General features: G+C 39.8%; 2 protein-coding genes across 3 annotated transcripts; both read left to right on the top strand.

Annotated features, from left to right (window-relative positions):
• Positions 1 to 536: 536 nt before the first annotated feature.
• nek2 (NIMA-related kinase 2) lies at positions 537 to 13,906 on the top strand. Of its 2 annotated transcripts, none has more exons than XM_077220770.1 (10): positions 537 to 662; positions 5,386 to 5,510; positions 7,866 to 8,083; positions 8,164 to 8,404; positions 9,312 to 9,394; positions 9,514 to 9,640; positions 10,724 to 10,946; positions 12,932 to 12,986; positions 13,151 to 13,227; positions 13,416 to 13,906. In XM_077220770.1, exons 1-10 carry the CDS (start codon positions 572 to 574, stop codon positions 13,625 to 13,627), a joined length of 1,452 nt encoding a protein of 483 aa, XP_077076885.1. In that variant the 5' UTR covers positions 537 to 571; the 3' UTR covers positions 13,628 to 13,906. The 2 variants fall into 2 exon arrangements, with proteins under 2 accessions (XP_077076885.1, XP_077076886.1); XM_077220771.1 differs by lacking the exon at positions 537 to 662 and adding an exon at positions 5,162 to 5,299.
• Positions 13,907 to 14,366: 460 nt separating this feature from the next.
• On the top strand, positions 14,367 to 22,549 carry slc30a1a (solute carrier family 30 member 1a). The gene is made up of 2 exons (XM_077220769.1): positions 14,367 to 15,230; positions 20,642 to 22,549. Exons 1-2 carry the CDS (start codon positions 14,648 to 14,650, stop codon positions 21,535 to 21,537), a joined length of 1,479 nt encoding a protein of 492 aa, XP_077076884.1. The 5' UTR covers positions 14,367 to 14,647; the 3' UTR covers positions 21,538 to 22,549.
• Positions 22,550 to 24,987: the final 2,438 nt, after the last annotated feature.

The following is a 24,987-nucleotide window of genomic DNA, read 5'->3' as shown; positions in this document are numbered from 1 at the left end:
TCAATTGTGTCCTTTCATCCCTGTTGGAAGTGGTTTTCTTGAAATAAATGGTTGTTTACACTAGTGCTGTACAGATGCATTTGGAAGTGTCCACCAAAACTAACCTGACTTAACTACTACCGGTATTTTATGTGTGCCAATAAGTTAGATCTGTCTCTTCATGTGCTATACCTTTAATTCTGGGATGATTCTATGGATGCCTGGTTAAATAGCTTTTAACATATGCTCAACATATAACACATGAAATTAATAAGGAAATGATAGTTAGCCTAATATAGTAACGGATCAAGTGTGAAGTGTCGTGTTATAGAGCCAAAAGGGAGTTTCCGGATGACATGTTCATGTCCTTTCACTGATGTGGCAATTACATTTGAAGAGCACAGGTGCACATAAACACTCACCTGACCTGAGACTCATGATTGATAATAGCTTTAATAATGGATCTATTCAAATGAACTGAAGTTGTCTTCTCCCCGTCTCGCTGTCTATAAACTCATTCAGTGATTGAACGTTTGGGCTGAAACGGGGCTTTATGTGAACTTTGGTCCTGCCACACCCACCGAGCAGCGCGATGAACACACACACTGCTGCCACCGGGCGGAGGAACGGTCCGTGTGCAGCGAGTCCAGTCAGTGGCGGGCGCAGAGGTCAGCTCCTCAGAAGTAAAGTTAGCCTATTCTTTTTCTTTTTCAAATCATGTACACACATGTTTGAATAAGAAATAAAAATCATACGCGTCAAAAGATAGGGGGAGAGCGGGACCCCAATTAACCTAACGCGGGGAACCTAATAGGCTATTTGAACTAAGTTTTATGTCTGTGTTTTCCTGTGTGTTCGTTGTCAAACTCAAACAATATTTGTTTTTAATTGTTAAAAAATGCCATTTTTTATATGAAAAAGTTTAGTAATTGTATTCTATTTGGAAAATATTTTAGTCTGTCTTGTATATATTTTTTTATTAGATCAGATAGCATTTTAAGCTGGCATAGGCTACACTCCAAATGTCCAAATAATAAAGAAGTTGGAAGAAATGCTAACCATGTTTTTTGAAGTCAAAAAAAAAAATCATGCTTTTCTAAAAAGTAATGGAGGGACAAAAACATGGTCAAAAAAGGTTCATTTTTATTGGATGAAGTCGAAATTCTGGCTTAAAGCCAGAACCAAGAACTATAAAGATAATAATAGCGTCCACACCAGGGACAATATCGTTGTTTATTCTAAGCACGTGCCTGTCTGTCACTTTAAAGGGGCATTCAGCAACTATTTCAACTTAATAAAACCGTTTAGAAATCATTTGAGAATGGTGACTTTCCCCGCTCCACCCAGCGTTCCCAGGCAGAAAAACAACCTTGCAACATGGGGACTAACGTCCTGGTGTTGTGCCGAATTTCGACCCCCTGCCAAATTATTACCCCCCTCGTTGAAGTCAGTACCTGATTGCCTAATCCTAACCCCTCCCCCACAACTAATCCTAAACCTACCAATGCTAGGGGGGTAGTAATTTGGTGGGGGTCAAAATTCGGCACAACACCGGTAAATTGGAAATAGGAAGTCTCCTGAGAAGCGAGAACGAGCGAGAAACACAAACTGCTTTACGGCAATTCGACATAAATGCTGCGTCCCAATTCGCATACTATCCGTCCTAAATAGTATTCGAAATTAGAATTAGTACGTCCCAAATCGTAGTATGTTGAAATGAGTGTTCTAAAGATACCTGGATGGTCTACTTTTTCCGGTCAGAATCCGAAGTGCAGATAGATGCACACTCTAACGGCTGATATTGCCCACAAACCATCGTGCGTTGGAGGAGGATTCGATTAGAACTACAAACACGAGTGAAAAGAGTTAAACTACAGACATGGACAACGCGCAAGTCCGACGGTTATGTAGAGAGGTTTAGATAAAGAGGTTTGAGTGATTAATTATCAGTATATAACATGACAAAAAATTATTTATTCAATGTTGTCTGCATTATATTGCATCTACAGCAGCATTGTGAACTTTTGTGAAGATACGTTTAGCCATTAACTTTTAAATGCATAATTTCATTCAAATTGCAAATACATGAGGAGAGTCTCCGCATTAATGACCCACGGCTGCAGACCAAGGTGCCACAACATTTCTCTCCGAAACGGTAGGAAATAAAATTAGATTGAATGGAGGATTTTAACTGTGACAAGATGATTGACGGGGCAGTTTACGGTGGCTGGACGCACGCGACAGATCTGTCTGTTAAAGATGACGAAGTAGTATGTCCCGAAGCTTGCCTACTCTTTTGAGTGTTCCAAAGACACCCGGATGGTCTACTATTTCCGGTCAGAATCCGAAGTGCAGATCAATGCATACTCTAACGGCTAATACTGCCCACAACCCATCGCGCGTTGGACGAGGATTCAGTTAGAACTACAAACACGAATGAAAAGAGTTAAACAGAGCTGTCCCTTAAAGATGACGAAGTAGTATGTCCCAAAGCTTGCCTACTCTTTTGCTGCACACTCAAAAGTATGTACTTTTTCTTCACAAAAAGAGTACATACTTTTAGGGCGTAGTATAAGTAGGCGAATTGGGACGCAGCAAATGTGTCTGATGTATTACCAAAGCCTGTCTACGGAAAGCTTGGCCACTCCCTATTAAGTCCTATTGTACCGAATTTTGGTTGTAGTTCCACCAGAGTTCCGCTGGGGGGCGATCGTCCGAGTGCAAAATGAATGGGAGTCTATGGGGCTAGACGGCTAAATTTGTCTCTTTCCCCGATTGCCGTTGAGAAATCTCAGATTCGAATGTTTTGCAAGTTCAACATGGGTTATAGGTTCGAAAGTTGAATGAACGAGTACTTATGTCCTTTTGATTTCTTACAGGTTGAGTTGTTTTTGCCCATTATATACTAGCATTCTGCTAATGGACGCTGATTGGTCAGTGAAGGACTGACTACGATCAGACATACCGCCTGATGGCATCCGAAGCAGGACCAGAATGTTAAGGCGGACTTAACTCTTCTAGCACGTGTATTTACCTGTGTCAGCTGTGTTGTGGATGCCTCGAGAGAAAAGAAAGTGCAGATCGCGAAAGCACCAAAGTGACTGAGTAGCATCTGCCTGCAGACACGGAGGCTGCATTTTCAGGACCCCACTTCTAGGACCGCATTTCTAGGACCCTAGGTTTTTAGTGACAACGCCACCAGATAATATTGAAGTGACTTAAGGATTGCCGTAAAGCAGTTCTCTGGTCGTACGATGTGTATGACGTCATTGACATTTTAAAAGACCCTCATATGGAACCAGAGTGGAACCGCAACCAGTTCAGAACCCGGAAGTTTACTGCGAGTGAAAGTTCTCCCCATATTAGATATTCTCTGGTATTACCCACCTCCGTAGATAGCTCCACACGATAAAGTTGGCCGGCTCCGATAATAACAAATGCACATGAGCAGCGGTAGAAAGGGGGAGGTCATCATTGTTAAAGGGTTAGTTCACCCAAAAATGAAAATTAAGTCATTAATTACTCACCCCCATGCTGTACCAACCCCGTAAGACCTTCGTTCATCTTCGGAACACAAATGAAGATATTTTTGATTAAATCTGAGAGGTGGATCACTGCTACATAGGCTGCCAGAGGGAATGAAACTTGACGGCCCAGAAAGTCATTAAAGAACATGTTTAAATATTCCATGTGGCTACAGTGGCTCAACTATAAGTTTATCAAGCGACGAGACTACTTTTTTTCCGAAAAAAAAACATAAATAACGACTTTATTCGACTATTCCTTTTCTTCCTTGTGGGCCTGAGACGAGAGTTCAAGAGATTTCCACGACGCATGCGCGAGAACTATAGAACTATATAGAATAGTCGAATAAAGTCGTTATTTATGGGGTTGTTTTCGGGAAAAAAGTATTCTCGTCGCTTGATAAACTTATAGTTGAGCCACTGTAGGCACATGGAATATTTAAACATGTTCTTTAATGACTTTCTGGGCCGTCAAGTTTCATTCCCTCTGGCAGCCTATGTAGCAGTGATCCACCTCTCAGATTTAATCAAAAATATCTTCATTTGTGTTCCGAAGATGAACGAAGGTCTTACGGGGTTGGTACAGCATGGGGGTGAGTAATTAATGACTTAATTTTCATTTTTGGGTGAACTAACCCTTTAACACAAAAACCTAAAATTCTCGGGACAGCAGCATATGCTGACATATGTGCACATATGTGTCCAAATTTTAATCTTAACCATTCGATTTAATCAGTAACGATCTTAAAACAGGGATTTACTTGTAAAACGCCGAACTTACCCTTTAAATGCTTGAGCTCCTTACAGCAGGATGGATTCTGATTGGGTGTCAATGTTTTTCATCAGCTGGATAAAGTCGTTCTGAAAGTGACGTTATATCTTTTCTCTGTGCCATTGTAGTTATAGCTGTGGCGTGAACTCTGCTATTTTTTAATATTGAGAACGTTTTTTTTTAAAACTACATGATCTTTATCGTTATCTTAATAGTTAGGCTAATAGTCCTGGTGTGAACTGGGCCTTAGCCATGATTAGGACAAAAAGTCGACATTGACATATTAAATTGAATTTGAGTCGAAATTAAATTTGTCAGTTATGACAAAAAGCCGAAATTCTGTCATTAAATTTAAAGAGAGTCATAATTTTAACTTTATCATCTCATAATTATGAATTTGCCATAATAAAATGTTTACTTTTAATGTCAATTTAATTTTTTAATCTCAAAATGATAACTGTCATCATTTTGGCTATCTCATAATTGACTTGGTATGTCAAAAAAAATCATAATTTTTTTACTTTTATATCATAATTATGATTTAGTATGTCATGTTGCATCCTTATGTTAATACTAGTAGTATGTCATAATTATGACATAATTATAACGACTTTTGTCGTTTAAGATTTACCAAATCATTATTTTTTTCTCTCTTATTTGGCGTAAATGGGCTTCTATAGTAATCACAGTTACGTTTAAAAAATTGTAAAATCTGTGCAGTGTTTCCGTCTACCCTGGTTATAAGCCGCCCTGTGTCTTTAAGAAATATCCTCCTGCTGTTCCCGGGCGTTCTCGCGGTTCTTCAGCACTTGGCAACGTGCAAGCTGTGTCCTTATACGGACCAATGAGATCACCGCCAGTAATCAAGTCCAGCCAATCAGAATCCAGAGTTTGTGCGCACGTTTGAAAATCAGCTTGAGTGTTTCTCGGCTGTTTGTTTCTCAAAACAAACAAGAAACGATAACGTTTCTAAAACTAAAACATACGCAAATTTATACAAGACACCGACAGTGAGTGAATTACGGTAAGTGAACGGTTTGAATGAATCCTGCTCTGTTTGTGCGTACATTTTGCACCTAAATAACCGAGCTCTGCTGTGTTTGTCTGAAGTGTGGTCCTGCTACGGCTGTTGTGTTGTGATGCCGTCCAAAACTGAAGACTATGAGGTGATGCTCACCATAGGATGTGGATCTTATGGGAATTGCCAGAAAGTCAAGAGGAAATCAGATGGAAAGGTGAATAAAGTACAGACCGAAATGTATTGCATGAGCAGTTTGGTGTTTTTGTAGTGTGCTTTTAAGAAACTTGCGTAATTTAGGAGCTTAACGTTGACTTGAATCGAAATCAGAAAATCAAGTAACGTTAACGTTAGCCCTCAAAAATGATTGGGTTATTTAAGCAACACTTAATGTATGAATGCCCTTATCTTAGGTGACTAAATATCAGTTCACATTAGTTAGAAGTGTAAAATCATGTGTTTGCTATTATTTTTGAGGCAATAGGCTAGCTAAAAAAAAAACATCACAGCAATTAAATTAATAATTTTAAGTAAAGTTTGGGGTGTAACAATAACGTTATGTTGTCTCAATTAGTGCTGTCAAAAAGATCAATCTCATTGTATTTATATTTACAAACCTTTATGTTAGATGTGAATGCGATTAATTTGACAGTACAAATGCAACTATTTATTGTATAAATATTATATATGTAGCGTAATAATATTGTAATCCCAGAAGGTCATACAAATTGAGATCTCATGTTTATTCTTTATTATTAATAAATTAAATACATATTTTAATTTTTATAAGATTTATTTGATAATGTATGTTTATTATTTAAATGTATGTTGTCATGGACATATAGCGCAAGTATGTTTCTAACATAATTCTGTATTTTAAGCAGAATCATATTTCTATTCTGATGTCAAGCCCAATCTTGGTGTAAATACCACATTTAGCTTTTTAATGAACTGTACTTTTTGTAAGCTGCTTATCAATACCATGTCTTAGAAATAATAATGGGGGGAAAACACTTTCTGTTTTAGTGCTTTTTTGGCTTTGTTTTATTGTAAAAGTATTGTATTGTGTGTACTGTATTCAAACAAATTGTGACGTGGGTATATTGTCATTGTAACGCATTGGACATCTTTTGTCAAAGAATGCTGTTGCTAAGTAAAAATAATGCACTTTTGTCGAGTAACTAATTTGATTGGTTTTCATCGCTGTGCGTCACGGACACATCGCACGGACACGGCACTGAACGGACCGTGACACATAGGCTAGAGCTGAGGTACAGATGAAAGGAAAATTAAAAAAATGTGGTGACATATACCCGGTGTTAAGAGGCCCGCCACGGAGTCAGCTATATATGAATGTACAAACTGTTGAGGGTGAAGTAAATAAAAATTGAAGGTACTTTTCGAACAAGTGGCGCATTGATGACGAAGGGAAAACGAGGGAATTGTTAGCCTACCTTCCCGTCGAACAGTCCATGTACTGTACTTACTGTCGAACCTATGCGTCGTCCGAAAATGCAAACAATTTGTTTGTTAGAGGAACAACTAACCTTAAAATAGAGTCAATAATGAATATGACCAATTCTATTCAGAAACGTCAATGCGATCGGCAAAAAGGGCAGACCTTTTCGGGACTACGTTTGGATGTGCAAGTAAATTACTAACTTGAATTTGTGTTTTGTGATGGCTAGATAGCTATCGGTTTTTTAGTTTAGCGATAGTTTTAGCAGCCGCGAGGATAGGAGCCGATACCGTGGGTGCTCCGGAGCTCGATTATGTGTCAGTTAAACTTTTCATCTCCAATCCTATCTGTATTTGTGAGAAGTGGTGCTGTCCTGAGTTGAAAGATAGCCTACTTTACGGCTTTATTATCGAGTTAACCCTCTGGGGTCGACAAATGCGCTGGCGCGTTTTGCTGGATTTTTTTCAAATAGCAGCAAAATACATTTAAATACTCCATTTATGGTCATACAACCTTAACTAATATTAAAAAATAAACTAAAATAACCATGCATAAAATTCTCTCAAAAATACAAACATGTACATACATGTTGCTCACATATTATGGTAGCCCTGTTTGTGCTGAATAGTGCAAAAATAGTTGTTGTTTTTTTTTTTTTTTTAAAGGGCGTGCGCCCGTGAGCTTCCACGGAGGAAAACATAAATTGGCGCCTGAGTGCAGCATAACTCATATTGTTAAATGGATAAAACGAATTGCATATTTGTAATGGACATCAATGTTATCAAAGTCACAGTTCTCATTCATAAATTTGAATTCCAGAAAAAGTGGCTGGTAAAAAATACAAGTGGCTGGTAAAATTGGGCATCCACCAGCCACTGCGGCTGGTGGGCAAAAAAGTTAATTTCCCACCCTGCTCATGGGATAGTAAACTGTGTATCGTACGCACACTTCAGAATCTCACCGGAAATAGCAGGTCATCCGGGTACTTTTGCTTACTCTTTTATGAGTACTGTGAATTTAGGCATGCTACTTTTGCCACATACTGTTTTTCTCCTACTATACAAGTTGGGAAGTATGTGGTTAATTTTGGATCTTGTTACCTAATCTCATTAGGTTCTAGTTTGGAAGGTGCTGGACTATGGCACCATGGCCGAGGCAGAGAAACAGATGCTGGTGTCAGAGGTCAATTTGCTCCGTGAGCTGAAGCACCCAAATATCGTCCGATACTACGACAGAATTATAGACCGGACAAACACAACGTTATATATAGTGATGGAGTACTGTGAGGGTGGAGATCTCGCCAGCCTCATCAATAGATGCATCAAAGAGAGGTAAAATCAGTCTATGTTAACCTGCTGATCAAGCTGTGTTACAGCAATGATTTTTTTTTTTTTTGACACTTTCTTTACAGACGATACCTGGAAGAAGAATTCATCCTGCGCGTGATGGCACAGTTGTCTCTGGCGTTAAAAGAGTGCCATAGTCGAAGTAACGGCAGCAGTACAGTTCTGCACCGTGACCTGAAACCTGCAAACATCTTCCTGGATGTCAAACAGAATGTAAAGCTTGGCGATTTTGGTTTAGCTCGGATACTGAACCACGATACAAGCTTTGCTAAAACATTTGTTGGAACCCCATACTACATGTCGCCAGTAAGTGTTCTTTAATCTCAAGGAATATTTTTGTACGAGTGGATTTTTCCTTTGTACATTCATTAGATTAGTATTTAAATGTGTAAGAGAGAAAGTCTAATGAAATATAAGTCACCTTTATAATAAATGGGGAAATCAAATATGAGAAATTAAAATTCTGCTGAAAAGTAGCTTATTCAAGTTGGTTCAGTATAAATGTACCTGAAATCATTTCCTGTTCAAATTAAGGAAAACTAAAAATCACTGGGATTATGATGAGGGAAGACACTTAAAGCGATAGTTCACCCAGCATTCATTTACTCACCTTAATGTTGTTCCAAAAATCTACACTGACGCAAATTTTACTTTACTCGGAAATTGCTAGTAAATTTCACAAATAATTAATTGCAAAGAAATGACAAGTAACGCATTGAATTAAATGTGAAATTTCAAAGTAGTATACTGTAGTATTTTCTTGTAAAGAGAATGCCAATAATCTTTATTTTAACTTCGAAAGATCAGTTTTTACAGAGTATGACTTTCTTCTGTGGAACAAAGATATGTTGAAGATTGTTGGTAACTAACTTCCATGGTATAGAGGGGAAATATCTCACCATATCTGTCATGTTCTGAGAAGAAACTAATTCATAAAGGTGAGTAAATGATGACAAGAGTTTTCATTTTTTGGACGAACTATCCCTTTAAGTGCATATTTACTGGCAGATGTTGTTATACACACACCAATGGCATGTTGTGCTTTTGGAACCAAACCTGGATTGAGCCCCACTTTTCCAAACAAGTTCTCCTAAAGTTTCTGTTGGTGAATGTTCATGTCTTGGCATGTAATTATTTGTTCCACAGTTTCATCATAATGTTTCTTTGTCAAGGCTGTTCCGGTTTCATTAATATTTTCCTCTTGCATTCACAGGAACAAATTAATCGCATGTCATATAACGAAAAATCAGACATATGGTCTTTAGGATGTTTACTCTATGAACTATGTGCTTTATCGTAAGTATACATGTGTTGTTGACCCTCTCATATTTTTACTGATTACACTGTACTCCATTAACTTCAGGCTGATTGTGTGTTTACGCAGTTGTGAATCTTAAAACTTTCTTTTTTTGAAGTCCCCCATTTACAGCATACAACCAAACAGAGCTGGCCGGTAAAATCAGAGAAGGGAAGTTTAGAAGAATCCCTTACCGATACTCCGAGGATCTGAACACGCTCCTTTCAAAAATGCTGAACTTGAAGGTAAACTCATTTTTGTCTTGAAGACCGTTATTTTTTTACTCCGTATGTGAAGTGAATTTGGATTCCAAGGATTATTGTTAACTGACTGAACAGTTGCTGAAATTTGATTGGCTGAAAAAAGTTGTTCTGCAACTATTGGTCAGTTGGGTGACTGGGTAATAATAATGAAGGAATGTGTGATTTTAATTGAACACTGAATAGCAGTTCTGAAAACAATTTCAGTGCGTTTAAAGCTGCAGTAAGCGATTTCTGAGAAACATGTTGATATTTGAAATCGACACCCAATAAAAACACACTACTCCCTTCATTGCCCCGCCTCCAAAATAACAAACATGCTATGCAACACGAACAAAGACTAAGACCCCAACCACACTACTGCGTTTTAGTTTAGAAACGGAGAATTAAAATGAATACGATCTCCGTCCACACAGAGTATTCAGCTGCGTATTAGAATTGATCTCCGTCCACATTAAAGCGACTGAAAACGCGGATCACGTCACCATTCACCTACACTGGGCATGCGTGTGCCGGTGTAAACAGGAAACAGATTGACTATTCCTCAGATTTCGCTGAGGTTGATTGGTGCCGATCTGGACATTCGAAAGTTTTCGCACCATTCCTCAGGAACTACAAGTTCATTGATAAAATTATCCCACCATGCGCTGGTTCTTCCCGGCTTAACCCAAAACCAACGCTCCGTGTACGGTCGATATAAAACGCCCTCCGGAGATTCAAAACGCAAAACGGGGTCGGCAGCGTTTCTAAGCTTCAGGTCTTCGTTTTTGTCGTTTTAGTCTGGACGGGAGGTGCAAACGTAGCAAAAGGTCTCAGTTTCTAAACTAAAACGTAGTAGTGTGGATGGGGCCTAACAGCTGGATCATCACACGGCGCGCAAGTATGGATGAATTAGCTATGATTCAACAGCACATCTTGGTTCTGTGAAAATAGCTATACCCAAAAACGCATTCTGTGTGGATGTTCTGGTATTATTGTTAGAATTAAAAAATATCAACTAGATTTTTCCATTTATATTGCCCTGTATGCTGTTTGGCACATTCTGATTTAGCTGTTCTCTTTTGTTAGGACTATCTGAGGCCCTCGGTGGAGTCCATTCTGCAGAACGGCTTGATCTCAGGCTACGTAGCCCAGGAGCAGAGGAGACTTCAGGAGAAGCAGCGCCGCAGGTCAGTGGACGTAGAGCAGCCCAAACACTCGGAGCCGTCGCTTCAGGCAGAGCTGCGGCTCAAGGAGCAGATCCTACGTGAGCGAGAGCAGGCCATCAAAGAGCGAGAGCAGCGACTAGAGCGTGAGTCCACTCTGGATTTCTTTTGGTCTCTTTACACCTGGAACTAACATCTTTCTCGGGTAATCCAATCACTGTTGGTCAGGTGTAAATAGGCTTTCTAGTTAAATTATGGTCGTTGGTAGGGTTGGCCATGTGACAACAGAAACCCAAACAGTTTGTTACTTTCTTAAAGGGATAGTTCCCTTTAAAATGAAAATTGTCTTCTATTCACTCTAATGTTGTTCCAAACCCATACGACTTTTGTTAATCTTCAAAACAAAAAGACATTTGTGGCAAAATGGTAAATTGAACCCGTTTACTCTTGTCTTCTCAATGTGTACATGGACAACATCCTTGATACAGGTCACATGTTAATGCCAAGAGTAAACACAGCCAAGGTCGTCAGGATTACTAGAAACTTTCGAAGGAGGCATGTTGGAGCTTGTAGTTTGACGCGTGTTGTATCGTGTCTATTCAGAAGACTAGGATTAAACCGCTGGATTCGTGTGGGTTCCTTTTACAATCTTTATGAAATTTTGAAGCATCAAATGCTGCTTTTCCACCGTGGGACCAGACCGTTCTCTTTGCTTAACCATTCTGTGCCGATCCAGGCCATGCGGTAAGGATATGGGTTCATTCTCCACTGTAGGGCTGATAACTGAGCTCTTTGGTATGTAATACATAGTATTGGTAATACACGTTGGCTAGAAACCAAGAACGGTTTGTAATCGTGCCATGCCATACCAGGCTCAAGTGGAAACATAACTGGAACCGTTCCTTAACGTTCTTAGAACTGTTCGGCCCGACAGTGGAAAAGCAGCTATAGTTTTGGTTGCATGGACTTTCAATGGAAAGACAGAAATCTTTCAGGGTTAAGTAAAAATATATTAATTCGCCTTTGGCTAAGCCACGCCCTAGAATGTAGATTGACCAATCACAGCACAGCCAAGAACGAGCTCCGACAGAGGTCCGACACTTTTTCACAGCGCTCCATTGACTTTAACGCGAGCATCTCATATTTTTGGTCTCGGCAGGCCATTATCGTCGTAGGATTATCAAAAACATGGTTAAACTTTGTGCCTGGGGCATTTGTAACACCGATACGCGTTTCCCAGAGAGGTTGGAGGGGGGTGTCCGTTTTTTTCCCTTCCCAAAACCGAAGTCAAATCCTGACAAGTGTCGTCTTTGGATTAAACTGTGTGGACGTCCTCACAGTCAGCTAAACCCCTCGAGGATCAACAAGCACACCTTTGTGTGCTCTAAGGTAAATTTTGCTTTTAACCTTACTGTGAAGTTATACCAGTTAGACAGTTTTATTAAAACCCTGTGGAGCTAACCAAAACATCACCTTGTCCGTTAACGTTATCTACTGTAGCATACCGATTGTTGATACGCTACACACTGCTAATAAATACAACGTTATACTCGCGTAGCGTTAGTCCGTTTGCTTTGTAATAACGATTATAGAAGTGAATAAAAACCTACCCAGCTTTGCATGAACAGTGTTGCTCTTTGATATTGTTAGTCCCAGCCTCCGTCTCGATCAGTAGGATATGCGGTGGTTCATTTTTTGACTGTGACTGGTATGCTTTTGCCTCTATTTGGATGCCTTGTTGTTCCTTGCGTTTCACCTGTATGTCATGGATATAGCCTTCGAACGCATATTGCAGCCCCTTTTGCCTACTTCTATCGGACACTTTATTTGCTGATTTATAAAAGTTGGATAAAATTTCATCAGGAAGAGCTGTCACAGCATAAGCCATGTTGATAGCAAACACCAGAGCCCAGACGAAGTTTGACGGACGTAGCAACAGTAACTAAGGGGGGCAGGGCTTAGCCAAAGGTCAATTTGCGTTTTGAAATTCCGAACAAAAGTCTAGTGGGTTTGGGTGAGTAACTGATGACAGAATTTTCACTTTAGGTGAACCAACTCTTTATATAACACTACCGGGCAAGACATTTCATTCAGTGAGCTATTGGTGTCTGACCGTTCACTTTTTTTGCAGAAAGGGAACAGGAGCTGTGTGTTCGAGAACAACAATCAAATGAAAAGATGGCCAGGTAAATATATATATTGCCACCTTTGCTGAACTGGTCCTGTGAATGCATTAAATATTAGCAGCTAACATTAGTAGTGGGCTGCATAACTAGCTATAGCCATTGAACACTTGTTCACCTATGCTTTGTTTTGCTGATATTGTGTGATTGTAATTCGTCTCTAACAGAGCAGAGAGCTTGTTGAAGGCCTATAATTTGATCCGCCAGCAGAGGGCGTTGTCTCTACTCAGTGCCAGTGACACAGGTAGAAAACCATTTTGTGTGAAACCATTTAATGCTTTAAAGTCAAGTGAACATGTTTTTTTCTTATTTCAATGCTTTCTGTTAATCCATTTGTGTGTTTTTTTTAATTATTATATATATATATATATATATATATATATATATATATTTTTTTTTTTTTTTTTTTTTTTTTTTTTTTTTTTTTTACAGAGAATGAAGAGAACGTCTCTCCGGGAAAGAAAAGGGTTCACTTTGCAGGAGACGGCAAGGAGAACGGCAGACCCGAGAGCAAGCTGATCACTAAACCTAATGAACATTATCTTGTAAAGAAACACCAATGGGCAAACATGCGCATCCAAGCTCTTGGTGAAGAGGAAAAGATGTACCCACCAAAGCCCAAGGAAATGCTGGGCATCCGCTAGAATTTACTACTGAAAGTGGTGCATTTGTGTGGTCAATCAAGTCAAGAGGATATTTTATTTTTATTTTTTAATTGTGTACATTAGGAAATAAGATTTCTGATTTTATTTATTTGCTGCAGCATTTGTACAGTACAGTGGACAACACTTCATTTATTGGGCATAACACTGGATTTTTTTAATTAAATGATAATGTGTTGTACTCTTACCATTTTATAGATGAGGAACTGGTGTTTTTATTTGAAATGGCTGTTTCTTTAGAATAAAGAAGTGAAAATATTAGCAGTTTTGTTTTTCTTTATCAAAATTAGAAAAATTCTGTTTTGGGTTCCAAAATGATGGAATGCATTCTGATACTGTAAGGGACATGCTGAATTTAGTAGTGTATTTCTGCACTTTTCCTGAGCAGAATTAAAGCCATCATTTTGTTCCAACCATGTATGAATTTCTTTCTAATTTTGAACAAAAAATAAGATATTTTAAAGAATGTTGTGACTCAAACAGTTGGCGGTAGCCATTGATTTCCGTAGAAGGGGGGGGGGGGGGAATACCATGTAAGTCAACCGCTTCCGCCAACCGTCTGATTACCAACATTCTTCAATATCCTTGTGTGTGTGTGTGGGTGCACGCGCACCAGAAGAAATAAACTCACAGTTTTGGAACAACGTGATGGTGAGTAAAATAATTTATTTTTGGGGGGGGTGAACTGCCCCTTTAAATTTTCCTCGACCCCATGCTCTCAGCCAATGGCAGGCGAGTGTGGGCGTGGCCTGACGCTGAGCGTGTTCCGTGTGGAAAGTTCGCCGGTCCGGGTGCAAAGTTTCAACCGTCTGCAGACGAGCAACAGAAGACGGGTAGTATAACCGGACCGAACCCCGGTCCCCAGCGCTCATTGCATCCGGAACAACGCATCTCTTAACGTTACAGTCTGTCGGTCGGAACGAGTTCAGTTATGGGATATTAAACCCAAAGAGGACCGTATTAGTTTAAAGCTTTGTTTTGTGCTCTGCTCTCGGTGGAATCATGGCCTGCGCGCCGAACCGGCTCCGCCTGCTGTGCATGCTGTCGCTCACCTTCGGCTTCTTCATCGTGGAGGTGGTGGTGAGCCGGATCACGTCCTCTCTAGCGATGCTGTCGGACTCCTTCCACATGCTGTCGGACGTGATCGCGCTGGTCGTGGCGCTTGTAGCGGTGCGCTTCGCTGAGCAGACCCAGTCCACCAACAAGAACACGTTCGGCTGGATCCGGGCCGAGGTGATGGGCGCGCTGGTCAACGCCGTGTTCCTCACCGCGCTGTGCTTCACCATCATCCTGGAGGCCATTGAGCGCTTCACGGAGCCCCATGAGATCGATAGACCCGATGTGGTGATCGGGGTGGGGGCTGCGGGACTGCTGGTCAACCTGCTCGGGCTCTGTCTTTTTCACGGCCACGCCGGAGGCGGTGGACACGGACACAGCCACGGGGGACACAAAAAACACAAGAACGGGAAGATCCGTCGATGTGAGACGCTGGAGGACAGTCGGTCCACGGGGGAGGAGACCAATAATCTGGTCGGGAATCACAACAACAGCCCGAATGGTGTTAATCCGGAGCGGAGGATAGCTGGTAAATCGGTTTATATCTATAGTTCGAAGCAGTTTGAGAACAAGTGTTTTGGATACCCTTTATACAAAACAAACGAGGTCAGGTATGTCGTTAGGATTAAAGTCGAATGTGAGAGGATTTTTTTTAAACGTGTGCAAAACTCATGTTTGTTAGCCTATAACCACTAGCAACAGACCCGATATGTTAAATTGGTGGATAGCTCACCCCAAAGTATTTTTTCTCTGGAATTTAGAAGATGATGTGACGAGAATTTAACACTGAATAGTATTATTAAATTGGATCATATCAGGTCAGCAGCAAAGTAATTGGTCAATAAAGTGAGGTTACATAAAGTACACTTGTACTATTTAGCATATTTAATTATTGCAGGTTTGCATTTCACTGTTTTTATTCATTTTAAAGTCAATAAACTGTTTTTATATATTTTTCAGTCAATAAATGGGAAAACTAAGGCCTAGTCCACACGTACACGGGAGTTTTTTCCTCCGTTTAAAAAAAATAATCGCGTCCACATGAAAACGCAAAAATAGGCTACGCTATGAAGCGCTGTCAAGAGCATGCCAAACCAACAGGTGGCGATGTAACCATAACTGAAAAGCCATATCGGCCAATCAGAAGCCTGGAAAAAAATGTTATTACTGTTTCTGTTTCCGACGTCACAAGCCAAAATCTCCGGTTTCAGTCTACAAGACAACACTGCAACCACAGTTTCTAAAAAGAGTTTCTAAAATGTTTGCGTGTGGACGAATGGCCAAACCACATAGAAAAATCTGCGGTTTTGTAAATACCTGTGTTCGTGTGGACAGGGGCCCAAGTAACTTGCATTACTTATTTGAAAATAGAACTCAGATATTTTGTTGTAAATTTAAATGTAATGTTACTTTACTTGTCACTTGAAAAAAGTAATGATTTTACGTAACTTGTGGTGCTTGTAATGCATTACCCCCAACATTTGTCATTTAAAACGATAAACTGGAATTACGATTGTGAATTTACATACAAGAAACCTTAAGCAGCATCAGCTACCATTTTCACAATTTTCTCACTCGCCACAGACAAATTTGTTTCTTCAAATATGTCTGATAAGTTGCAAATGACACTGGCATTTTCAGTCCTCAGTCTTCCTCTTGTAGAAGAAAGCAAGATTTGGAGGCAAAATATAAGGAGACATAATCAGAAAAAATTCACTTCTGTTTTCCTTGTACACTGGTTCGTTACACTATAAACAGCCTATCAGAGTGATTTCTCTCACTAATGCCAATTCAACACACTCAATCGGCCGAATGTCCGCAGACGGGGTCCGACAAACTGCAGAACACTGCAAAAACATGGGAAGACAAACACTCAGTGATGACCCTCCATTGTCTTGAAGGCCTTAGGGTTCTTCTTCCCCCTGTTACTTGACTGTTTATCACTGTTTATTTATGATTAATCTCTTTTTTTTATAGCTTTTGTATAATTAGGTTAAATGTCTTGTTTCCATGGATTCACAACAATGGGATATTTCAGCTCACTCCCGCCAAAGATCAAGTGCTTTCTGTGCTTTTATCTGTTTTTATCAGATAAGCACAACTGTAACCAGATTCCCTCAAGAAAAACAAATTTCAAAGTTGAAACAGTCACTTCACTTATTTGGAGGAATTTCAACCAAGGCCATGTCTGCTTGCTTGTTTAAGACAGCCCAGATGAGACATGAACAGATGGGTTACATCGCCCACGGGACTCGGTGAATCATCAGCTCACTTCAAATGTTATATTAATGAACAGAAGGTCCTGAACTAAAGCCTCCTGGAGGGCCCACAGGGCTCCAGCACTGCACATTTTGGACGTCTCCCTAGTCAAACACACCTGATTCAACTCATCGGCTTGTTAGTAAAGACTTCAAGACCTCAAATTGTGTTTGATAAGAGGCATGAAAAATGTGCAGTGAATGGGGTACTACAGGTCCAGGGTTGGGAACCACTGCCTAATGGCCCCGATATAAAGTAGTCAACATTTGAAGTGGATCAAAACCTTTCATCAAAGTTATACATGAATTTTTATCAATATCCGTTCTTGTTTTAGGACAACTTTGATTAACTTTTTTGATCCACTTCAAATGTTGACTACTGTATTTCAAGCGAAATCGAAGAACGAACTGGTGTGATTTAATTTCGAACAAAATCAGGCCACAACAAAGCTCATTTTGAGTTCGATTCAGGAGTTTGAAACAGCTTGCCAAAGTGAACTTCCCAGAAAAGTTAGCTTTGGATGGTAAACGCCTTCGAACTGCCATTGGTCCGTGGCGATTATATAAGCGTTAGTTGCGCTCTGGGGCTCCGCTTTCTTTGATGTCGAAATCTTCTCTGGTTCATAAGCTGTTTTGTTTAAAGCAATATTGTATAAAGTGCTATATTAATAAACTTGACGTGACATGAGTGGACAGCCGAATTGCTGAGCTCGTGCAAAAATCCAAATCGCTATGATCACTAGGGCTGTGAACCTACACTGGTCTCACGGTTTGGTTCGGTTACGATTATCATGTCATCGATTCAGTTCAATTCGGTATCACAATGCATTTCGATGCACCGCATCCTCAATTTTCAAATTTACTTTAAAAGTGATCCGTGCGTGTGTGTTCGTCTGTTCTGGAAGTCGCAGTGACAGAAACAGTGACATTCCAGTTTGAATTTCAAAGGCCTGTTTATGCCATTAAGAAAATAAAATTTTATCAAATCAATTTTGTTTTAAAGAAATGTTTATTTAAAAGCAGCGCTCATTCATCAGTGTAAATGTCAACATTAGAGGCACGTGCATCAACCGTCGAGAGTTCACTGTTGAAGATGACGATCATTTATAATCACCCGTAACAACACAGAATAATTGTAATTTCACCATCGGCTGGCAGCGAATACTTAAATCAGAGAACAATATTGAGGCGGGTGGATTATTTGTTTTGGCTGCAGATTCGGGTGACGTTGAAGCTCATTCTCTTACTCTAAAGCAGTCCGGCTCTGCCAGGCGTAACAGCTCGGAGTGAACACGGCTAACATTGTTTATCAAGTTAATATAGCTATTACCTCCTGCCTATTCTATTTGTGCGTGACATGAGCGCACACAGCGCGTGTCTTCTCCAGGTCGTGCTTACCAGGTTGTTCATAAAAGCTGAAATGTGTCTGTCCAGATGTAGGCTTTTAAAGTAGCTGGAGCATTTTTAATTATGCGCACACATCTCGCCTCCCTCTGCCAGTGTATGGTATCACAACAAAGCACATAAATGATGTCAGAAAAGCGTCAGTACATTATAACCGAATCCTCCTCGCCTGCATCGCGGTGCATCGTAGAAACGATTAATTTCGACACCCCTAATGATCACATGCCTCCTTAACTGCTGTTTTCTCACTGCTGTTATCTTTTTCTCTGTGCGCGTTTACTTTGTTATTTTGAGGTAAGCACGCAGCACATATTTACATAATAATCTAAATGCCGCTCTCAGCAGCGTGGATGGCGTCGGGATGTTCACTCACAGTTTACCGCTGCAAAGGCATTTCAAACTTCTTTTTACCCCTAATTAAACGAAGAATGAAAAATAAATTCTTTGTGAGTAAACCGATAAAAAAACATTGGCAGCCAATTGGAATCCACACAATTTTAAAGAGCTCAAGCATTTAGCGTGACATGCTAAATAGGCTGCATGCCTATAATAAACAAAACATTATTGTGCATTGGTGTGGATGCTAATAGTTATCTTTATCGTTTTCATTCTTGAATGAGCCTTTACTTTCTGCGGTGGAACACTGATTTTTGTCTATATTATGAAAGAGTGATTACAGAACACATTAAGTGGGAAGGGAAACTACCGTTGCTCCACTCCACTTAAATACTCCAGACCAGTTTTTTCAATCTGTGGTGATATTCAGTCAAATGTGATATTGCTTGGAGGGATGGTTCATCCAAAAATGGAATTTATGCTCTAAGTTAGTCACCAATATCATTTAAGTGTGTATAGTTCATTTTCTTCCATGGAACACAAAATAAGGTTTTTACCAATTTAATGTCGATGGGGTCCAATTGACCCCTCGCTAAGCCACGCCCGAAAACCGCCACTGGCCAATCGTGTCTTAGCAACCGCAACTAGGCGCGGGAGCTCTGGCAAGCTTTCGAGCGAGGGAAACATGCCGAAGCGTTGTGCGTATGGATTGTGCAAATCTGATTCCCGGAATCCTAAAAGTTTGGACGGGGGAGTGGAATTTTTTTCCTTCCCGAAAATCTAAAAGCCAAGGGGAGAAATGATGTGCGTGATCAAGCAGTGTGAGAGACCACATTCACAACTACATGTCCACAGGATTAACAAAAACACTATTGCTTGGAAGTTGGAAATAATGACGGTTATTTGTTCATTATGCATATATTTGTACATAAATAAGACGATTAAAGACAAGACGGAGACTCACTGACATACTTTAAAATATATTTCAGCATTTTGTTAATCGACGGCCTAACATTACTACCCCTGACTGAGTAACTTAACCAATCCGATCGCGGCTCTCCCGGTGTTAGTGTTATTCCACAAAATTTATGGATAAACTGGATTAACGTGTATTTATGGATTAACATTATTAGATTATTTTCACATTTCACTTTCCCTGCTGTGCACGAACATAGCTGTTCCTCAATTTGTGTGTTTCCCATGTGAATGGTCAGCGTATGAGGCGCTGCTGTTTGCGCTGAGAGGGACTATAGGCTTTAGGTTCAATTTTTATGAAATTATTCTCTAATCGGTTGCATATTATGTCGTGGATATATCCCTCGAATGCATACTGCAGTCCCTTTTGTCTTGCTCTCTCAGATATTTCACATGTTCGCCAAAAATTACTAATTATCTCATTGGGAATGTCTGACACCAGTGCATACACACTGTAATAGATGTGCCAGACGCGAAAGCTTGACAGGCTTAGCAACAGTAACTAGGGAGAGTGGGGCTTAGCGAAGGGTCAATTCACTGCTCCAGCTACACATTCAGTGTTTCTCCGCTTGTTCCATGCTTGTTGGTTAGAGAAACAATTTGAGTGAGAGAAAATGCACTTTAAAAAAAAAAAAAACCTCCTGTAACTCCACACTGCATTTCACTTCCACACCACACTGCTCCAATGCTGTTGTCTGGAATGCTGTGAACACAAACAAACAGAGTAGTGTAAACAGTGATGCGTTCCAGTGCTTTTACACTAATTCAGCATGCTGTTAGGCCAATAAAATTAGAACACCCACATTTTCCTCAAATGTATTCCGCAAAAGTTGGAATTGCAGGAAGTGTTAAATTCAGTTAAATGGAACAAAGCATAACTGCTGTATTTTCAAACAAAACCTACCAAACTCCTATTTGCAGATTTCCCTGAATGTTCACACTTGCTTTCTTTCTATCTCCTCCGTAGAGATGTGTCATAGCGACAACGTGGATTTGCAGATTAACGGCAGCGCTCCATACGAAGAGATCGAGAACGGACACGATTCTGCATCCCAGCTCAACATGCGGGGTGTTTTCCTGCATGTCCTGGGAGACGCTCTTGGCTCGGTCATTGTTGTGATCAATGCCATCATCTTCATATTTGTATGGACGCCATGCAAGGAGGGCACTGTCTGCGAGAACCCTTGTGTGGGCCATTATTGTGCAGACCACTCGCTCAACATTAGCAGTGCAGGATCTAACAAAACGGTGTTCAATGCGGGACCCTGCTGGGTGCTCTACCTCGACCCCACGCTTTGCATTATTATGGTCTGTATCCTCCTCTACACCACGTACCCATTGCTGAAGGAGTCTGCACTCATCCTGCTACAAACCGTCCCCAAGCAAATCGACATGCATAAGCTCAACTCTCGCCTGCGGGACCTGGACGGCGTGTTGGCGGTGCACGAGCTGCACATCTGGCAGCTGGCGGGCAGTCGCATCATCGCCACCGCGCACATCAAATGCCAGGACCCCACCTCCTACATGGACGTGGCCAAGCGGATCAAGGACTTTTTCCATAACGAGGGCATCCACGCCACAACCATTCAACCAGAATTCGTAACGATGAACTCCGAGTCTCGCGCTTCGCTCTGCGAGCTCTCCTGCAGAACACAGTGTGCCCCAAAGCTCTGCTGTGGCGCCATTGACCCCGCGAAACCTCCCGACGGAGTTTTAGAGCCGAAGAAACTGTGCGAATCCAGGACCCCAACGATACCTAGTGCTTCTGCTACATCTCTGGAGATCATCAGCGAGTCTGTGGAGGACACAAGCGGACCGGAAGCCGTTGTGATCATCACTAGGGAGGTGGAATCATCGTTGTGAGCAAGCAGCAGGTTAGACGGAGAACATTCTGTTCTGTTAAGGGTACCAATGTGTTTTGGATCAGCTGACTGATATATACCATGCTGTGAGAAGAACTGAACCCAATTCATGACAACACACACCACACAGCCCTATATCTCTGATACACCACACCAACATAGTGACTATATAAATAGGCTGGAGAGCAAGGCTGGCCTCCTCTGCATGTGTGTTTACCGCATCGTCTGATTGGTGTGTCCGTGCCAAAGCTTGTCTTCGTACAGGACGTCAGACACTGGTGTCCTTCCTGTGGAGGTAATGCAAACATGGAATTTTACCGTTCGGCTGCTGGACCAAGTAGAAATGTCTGGACCAGTTTTTTTTTTTTTTTTCTTACCCATCTGTTCTCTGTTTTATATTTCAAACTTTATATTGTTTTGTTTTCTTAGTCAACTTTTCAATTTTGTGAGATGTAATAATTTATGTATTTAAGTTATTGGTAATTAAGTTTTTTTTTGTTTTTGTTTTTTTCAAAAAGCTTTTTGTAAGATTTAGATTTGGTAATATTAGAGGTAAAAAAAAAAAGAAAAAAGTTTTGCTTCTTTCAAACAAATGATCTATGCTTTAACCCAGAGTATTTTTAGATGTAATGTTTTTTAAAGATTGCTGTTGATTCTTTCACTCAATTTAGATGATCTGAAGATGTTTCCACTGTACTTCACCATGCCTATATTTCAAACTGCTGTGTAATAGCACTGAAACTAGTCAGTGTAGGAACTAGACAACCTTCTCTTATCGTTTATTTTATTTTATTTATTTTATATATATATAAAGCTGATGCCTTGTTTGTTGTGTTCTGTCAATCTAAACATGAGGTAGAAATGCTGTAAAAAATGTTTTTGTTGTGGAACTACTAGAGGAGGACTGATATTTTGTCCATGCTGTCATACAACTGAAGGGAAATCCTCAAATTTGTGGAAAGCACTCATTTGGCAACTGTGCATGACCGAATAAAATTGTGGTTATACAGAAAGCTTTGAGAAACCAAGCAACATTGTAAACCAAAAGACAAGGGGGTTGCTGTCTGAAATGCAGAGGGAATAGGCTCGTATGTTTGAGCATATCATTTGGGATTCCGCACAATCTACTCAGTGGCCTTCATTGGGAGGGAAAAACAGAATATCAACAATTCACAACAATATTTAAATCTGCAATTTTTAGCATTTGGTAAAAATATGCAATTTGTGAAAACAGAAATGTACTTAGTCTTTATTATTAGTTTAGTAACTTTCTATGAAGTCTGTAGAGGAAAGATGAGCTCAGTTTAAAAGTGCAGATGAAGTGTTTGTATCACTGAGGACTTTAACAGTACCATGCCAGCTGAAATGTTTATATATATATATATATATATATTACTGTCAAATGTGTCATTGTGAATTAAACATGCTTGTTTGGTATGGTTCGATTCAAATGTCTGTTGTGTTTATTTGATTTTAATAAGTAATGAATAGAAAAAGATACTAAAACATCTTACAGTGAATATAACATTATAATTTAAGCCAAGTGAACTTTAAAAGCTCTCCGTCATGAACCGTGTAAATGTTAAAGAGCGGTGGGCCCAGTATTGATCCCTGGGGGGCATCAGACTTGATTTCAATTTAAGCCTTCAATGCACCAAGAGATACAAAGTGACCGGAATCAGAGATAAAAACATATATCTAAAGCCGACCACATTTGGTAGACCGTGTGTTTACAACGTGAACAGCATCAGAGACTTACACAGAAGTGAAGAAATTGTAAAATAAAATCATAATTTTTTATTCTTTGCACACTAAAAGTATTCTCGTCGCTTCTTAACATTAAGGTTGAACCACTGTAGTCACATGGACTATTTTAATGATGTCTTCACTTCCTTGCTGTCTATGGAGGGACAGAAAGCTCTCCGGTTTCATTTCTTCATTTGTGTTCCGAAGATGAATGAAGGTCTTACGAATTTGGAACGACATGAGGGCGAGTAATTAATGACAAATAAATATTCTTGGGGGAACTACCCCTTTAAGTATATCAAGCAAAATTATTTCATTATAATTTAAAGTAAAATGAAATACAATTACATATAACATTTGGCAATACATAATGAATTTGTTTATTTTAAAGTTCTAACATCCTTTTGACAATTCAGCTCAATTGCTGTCAGATGCACAATGACACATTTACTCTGAATCTCCAGTTGGTAAATGTACATCAATATTAACAGACCTGGCTTTATTCTGTCATTGTTTGCTGTAACTGCTGACAACTATCTTCTCTGAACACCTTGCCACCCCTTTAACCTTTATAGAATCTATTAACTAAATGGCCTGCACACGTTGGACGGTTGGATGGTGTAAGATTGGCTAAAAACTCTAATTGTTAGGCCATAGTGGCTATTTACCAAAATATATTATATTACAAAAACAGTTTCTATAAAGACATCTGTGGTAACGTTTTGTCTCAGAACTGTTGACATTACTTTCCAGCTTCCACTTTCTCCACAAAAATGGTTTCATTTCTACAATCGCGCTTCTGTGGGCCACTAACATTAACTGTATTTTGAACAATCTAATATCCTTGAAAAGCTTGTGAAATGGAAAGCTGAATAGTGTTGCCTAATTTTGTAATAACTTTAAAGATAAACAGTTGATGAAGTCTATGGTTGAAGACTTTAACGAAGCACTGTTTTGAAGAAATGTGACTAAAAGAGAGACCATTCAGCCTGTTATTGCAAAACCTTGAGTCCTAATGGAAACTAGCTATAGCTCAATTCAAATAAACAGGAGAGGGAAAGAGAAAGGTATTTCCATTGCATGAAAGCCACATGCAGCCTTGATCATTAATCCCACACGGCAGCACTCAAAGCTGTCACATGACTCTGCCGTCTAACCGAGGGGTTCAGCTAAAGCCTCCTTTTCATAATGACCCAGCACCTGAATCCCTGCCGAAAGATTCATATACACCACATAACATATCTTCAGAGGTGGATAGTAACAAAGTACATTAATTGAGTACTGGGCTATCGGTACTTTACTTGATTATTATTATTCTGGAAATTTTTTACTTTAACTTAACATTTGAAAGACAAATATCAACCACAATACAAAATCAAAAAAATCGGTCTTAACAACTTTTACTTGTAACGGAGTAATATTTGACCAGTAGTGTCTGTACTTTCACTCAAGTAAGGAAGTTGTGTTCTGTCCACCTCTGAAAATCTTTGATTTCAATACAATTAACTATTTTTTTTTTATAAACGAATACATATTTTTTAACATGTAATGGATGTCCATGAACACATGTACATGCACACAAGTATCCCAGTAATAAGAAATATTTGGTCATATTCAGATTATAGCAATATAAATATTCTGATATCTAGAGAATGGAGTGTGTATCTTTTTCTGAATAAAAGGTTAAACAGAATATAGACCTTTA

The sequence above is a fragment of the Siphateles boraxobius genome, unplaced genomic scaffold (assembly GCF_051911475.1).
Source record: "Siphateles boraxobius isolate OS27281-9 unplaced genomic scaffold, OSU_SipBor_1 8, whole genome shotgun sequence".
NCBI lineage: Eukaryota > Metazoa > Chordata > Actinopteri > Cypriniformes > Leuciscidae > Siphateles > Siphateles boraxobius.
This window is presented reverse-complemented; position numbering and strand designations above follow the sequence as displayed.